This window comes from Haliotis rufescens, unplaced genomic scaffold (assembly GCF_023055435.1).
Source record: "Haliotis rufescens isolate VD_foot unplaced genomic scaffold, xgHalRufe1.0.p SCAF_6, whole genome shotgun sequence".
NCBI classification, from domain to species: Eukaryota; Metazoa; Mollusca; class Gastropoda; order Lepetellida; family Haliotidae; genus Haliotis; species Haliotis rufescens.
In genome coordinates this window covers 40,417,446-40,421,841 of record NW_025964334.1, presented here as the reverse complement: position 1 = coordinate 40,421,841, position 4,396 = coordinate 40,417,446, and the positions used below count along the sequence as shown (strand labels likewise).

The following is a 4,396-nucleotide window of genomic DNA, read 5'->3' as shown; positions in this document are numbered from 1 at the left end:
GTAGACTGTAGATGGGGGTAGGTGGAACGTGTAGGGTGTTGAGGTTGGTAGGTGGAAGGTGTAGGGTGTGGAGGTTGGTAGGTGGAACGTGTAGGGTGTTGAGGTTGGTAGGAGGAACGTGTAGGTGTTGAGGTTGGTAGGTGGAACGTGTAGACTGTAGATGGGGGTAGGTGGAAGGTGTAGGTGTTGAGGTTGGTAGGTGGAACGTGTAGGGTGTTGAGGGAGGAAGGTGGAGCGTGTAGGGTGTTGATGGAGGTAGGTGGAACGTGTAGATTTAGATGGGGGTAGGTGGAACGTGTAGGGTGTTGAGGTTGGTAGGTGGAAGGTGTAGGGTGTTGAGGGAGGAAGGTGGAAGGTGTAGGGTGTTGATGGAGGTAGGTGGAACGTGTAGTCTGTAGATGGGGGTAGGTGGAACGTGTAGGGTGTTGAGGGAGGAAGGTGGAGCGTGTAGACTGTAGATGGGGGTAGGTGGAACGTGTAGGGTGTTGAGGGAGGAAGGTGGAGCGTGTAGACTGTAGATGGGGGTAGGTGGAAGGTGTAGGGTGTTGAGGGAGGTAGGTGGAACGTGTAGACTGTAGATGGGGGTAGGTGGAAGGTGTAGGGTGTTGAGGGAGGAAGGTGGAGCGTGTAGACTGTAGATGGGGGTAGGTGGAAGGTGTAGGGTGTTGAGGGAGGAAGGTGGAACGTGTAGTCTGTAGATGGGGGTAGGTGGAAGGTGTAGGGTGTTGAGGGAGGAAGGTGGAGCGTGTAGGGTGTTGAGGGAGGTGGGTGGAACGTGTAGGGTGTTGAGGTTGGTAGGTGGAACGTGTAGACTGTAGATGGGGGTAGGTGGAAGGTGTAGGGTGTTGAGGGAGGAAGGTGGAACGTGTAGTCTGTAGATGGGGGTAGGTGGAAGGTGTAGGGTGTTGAGGGAGGAAGGTGGAGCGTGTAGGGTGTTGAGGGAGGTGGGTGGAACGTGTAGGGTGTTGAGGTTGGTAGGTGGAACGTGTAGACTGTAGATGGGAGTAGGTGGAAGGTGTAGGGTGTTGAGGGAGGAAGGTGGAACGTGTAGTCTGTAGATGGGGGTAGGTGGAAGGTGTAGGGTGTTGAGGGAGGAAGGTGGAGCGTGTAGGGTGTTGAGGGAGGTGGGTGGAACGTGTAGGGTGTTGAGGTTGGAAGGTGGAACGTGTAGACTGTAGATGGGGGTAGGTGGAAGGTGTAGGGTGTTGAGGGAGGAAGGTGGAACGTGTAGTCTGTAGATGGGGGTAGGTGGAAGGTGTAGGGTGTTGAGGGAGGAAGGTGGAACGTGTAGGGTGTTGAGGGAGGTGGGTGGAACGTGTAGGGTGTTGAGGTTGGTAGGTGGAACGTGTAGGGTGTTGAGGGAGGTAGGTGGAACGTGTAGACTGTAGATGGGAGTAGGTGGAAGGTGTAGGGTGTTGAGGGAGGAAGGTGGAACGTGTAGTCTGTAGATGGGGGTAGGTGGAAGGTGTAGGGTGTTGAGGGAGGAAGGTGGAGCGTGTAGGGTGTTGAGGGAGGTGGGTGGAACGTGTAGGGTGTTGAGGTTGGTAGGTGGAAGGTGTAGGGTGTTGATGGGGGTAGGTGGAGCGTGTAGGGTGTTGAGGGAGGTGGGTGGAACGTGTAGGGTGTTAAGGGAGAAAGGTGGAACGTGTAGGGTGTTGAGGGAGGTAGGTGGAACGTGTAGACTGTAGATGGGGGTAGGTGGAACGTGTAGGGTGTTGAGGGAGGAAGGTGGAGCGTGTAGGGTGTTGAGGGAGGTGGGTGGAACGTGTAGGGTGTTGAGGTTGGTAGGTGGAAGGTGTAGGGTGTTGATGGGGGTAGGTGGAGCGTGTAGGGTGTTGAGGGAGGTGGGTGGAACGTGTAGGGTGTTGATGGAGGTAGGTGGAACGTGTAGACTGTAGATGGGGGTAGGTGGAACGTGTAGTCTGTAGATGGGGGTAGGTGGAACGTGTAGTCTGTAGATGGGGGTAGGTGGAACGTGTAGGGTGTTGAGGGAGGAAGGTGGAGCGTGTAGACTGTAGATGGGGGTAGGTGGAACGTGTAGGATGTTGAGGGAGGTAGGTGGAACGTGTAGACTGTAGATGGGGGTAGGTGGAACGTGTAGGATGTTGAGGGAGGTAGGTGGAACGTGTAGACTGTAGATGGGAGTAGGTGGAACGTGTAGGGTGTTGAGGGAGGAAGGTGGAACGTGTAGGGTGTTGAGGGAGGTAGGTGGAACGTGTAGACTGTAGATGGGGGTAGGTGGAACGTGTAGGGTGTTGAGGGAGGAAGGTGGAGCGTGTAGACTGTAGATGGGGGTAGGTGGAACGTGTAGGATGTTGAGGGAGGTAGGTTTGAACGTGTAGACTGTAGATGGGAGTAGGTGGAACGTGTAGGGTGTTAAGGGAGAAAGGTGGAACGTGTAGGGTGTTGAGGGAGGTAGGTGGAACGTGTAGACTGTAGATGGGGGTAGGTGGAACGTGTAGGGTGTTGAGGGAGGAAGGTGGAGCGTGTAGACTGTAGATGGGGGTAGGTGGAACGTGTAGGATGTTGAGGGAGGTAGGTGGAACGTGTAGACTGTAGATGGGAGTAGGTGGAACGTGTAGGGTGTTAAGGGAGAAAGGTGGAACGTGTAGGGTGTTGAGGGAGGTAGGTGGAACGTGTAGACTGTAGATGGGGGTAGGTGGAACGTGTAGGGTGTTGAGGGAGGAAGGTGGAACGTGTAGGGTGTTCAGGGAGGTAGGTGGAACGTGTAGGGTGTTGAGGGAGGAAGGTGGAGCGTGTAGACCGTGGAGAAACGTAATTATAATGCTCAAAGTCAATACATTCATATGAATTGATTTACACATCAAGACATAACGACCTATTACCGACAGCAACTATGTCACATGGAGGAAATGAGAATTTCTTATATTGTCGTCTTTTGATATCGCTCGCTCTGAAATGGAGGGAAAGGGAGGTGTGTGTGTATGTGTGCGTGTGTGTGTTTGTGGTGCTGCTGATGTCGATTTATAGTGCTAGCCCACAGAGATACCATGCTGCAGTTTAACATGAATACCCAACTCAGACACCGTTTACCGACTACGAAACAACCAGTCCTTGTTTTATCCTCTTAATGCCGAGCGCCAGACAGGGTAACAACAATCACCATATTTAAACGTATTTTGGTATGACGCGGCCGGGGATCGAACCCTTGACCTCCACCACTAGACCACAGAGGCGGTTGTTTTATATGACATGTAGATGTGTATGAATTCCTAATGCGCGTTAAATAATGTAAGTTGACATCTACTAGACAAATTATAATGCATGCCTTGCGCTAAGACATAGTCTGTAACCTTTAAATCATTTCTCACTATGTGTCATTCTGGTCTTAAATGTTTTTGTTTTTTTCAGAAGGTAAAATTCAAGGTATTCATATGCTAGTAACCTTTTCAAACTCTGCATCGTTTAGCAGAAAGAATGTCTTGTAATATATATTTGTACCGGCTTGATCAGTCTTAACAAAGTAGACACAGTTTATGGATAACAACTTCTTTAATATTGTAAAGGCGACGTTTCGGTATAGATGCTTATTGTCAACGGTATAAGGATCCATACCGAAACGTCGCCTTTACAATATTAAAGAAGTTGTGATCCATAAATTGTGTCTACTTTGTCATCCGTCAACTTCTAAGTAATGCCTATCAAACAATTCATGTTCAGCCTTCTTTTACAATTATGATCATTCATATGATAGAAAAAATTAATTTGAAGTTTACACGAAATACGGCATGAAGTGCTTGAACGACACATTCTGACGTTCATACGTTTTTCACGAAACTGTAGTCTGGAAATGACGTAAAACACTGACTGACTACTTCCACATTCCTCGGGACCCCTGGGAAAACCTTGCACGAATACCTACAAAAGCGCTGTTTCCGATCATTTTGACCCTTTCATCGTTTTACAGGTTCTACTACACCAAATCAGAACCAGCCTTCAGTGCAGATCGAGAGATATCTGCAGGCTGTGATTGGAGGATATTCTTTAAGATTTTTATGTCTTTCAAATATACATCCATCCATTTATTAAAACTGACCATGTTTTTCTATATTTAGTCTTTTTCAACATGATGACTTATGCTGAATGTGACCACAGCTATTTTCAAGTAGGTGACATTTGGTGCGAAACTGGGGGTGGTGTGTTTAGCTTCCTGTACTCGGAAAAGGAGCTGGCTAAGCTGGTAAGTTTTTATTTTTTTACTGCTGCTCTAAGGCCAAACTGTGCACACACGTACAGGTAATAGCTGTTGAATGCTTAGTTATTTTAAAAAAAATATAACGTTACTATAAAAGTCTATGGGAAAACATTTGGTTGTGTGTAACCTGTAACATACACTGAGAAAGGTCAACGTGTTTAACTGCATGATCGTTCTCGA

General features: G+C 48.8%; 1 protein-coding gene across 1 annotated transcript; it reads right to left on the bottom strand.

The window, feature by feature from the left end:
* Positions 1-274: 274 nt before the first annotated feature.
* Positions 275-3,342, bottom strand: LOC124115559 (proline-rich extensin-like protein EPR1). Its single transcript, XM_046476591.2, has 2 exons — positions 3,333-3,342; positions 275-2,553 (listed from the first exon to the last, which is right to left on the bottom strand). Exons 1-2 carry the CDS (start codon positions 3,340-3,342, stop codon positions 275-277), a joined length of 2,289 nt encoding a protein of 762 aa, XP_046332547.2.
* Between the last annotated feature and the right edge of the window lie 1,054 nt (positions 3,343-4,396).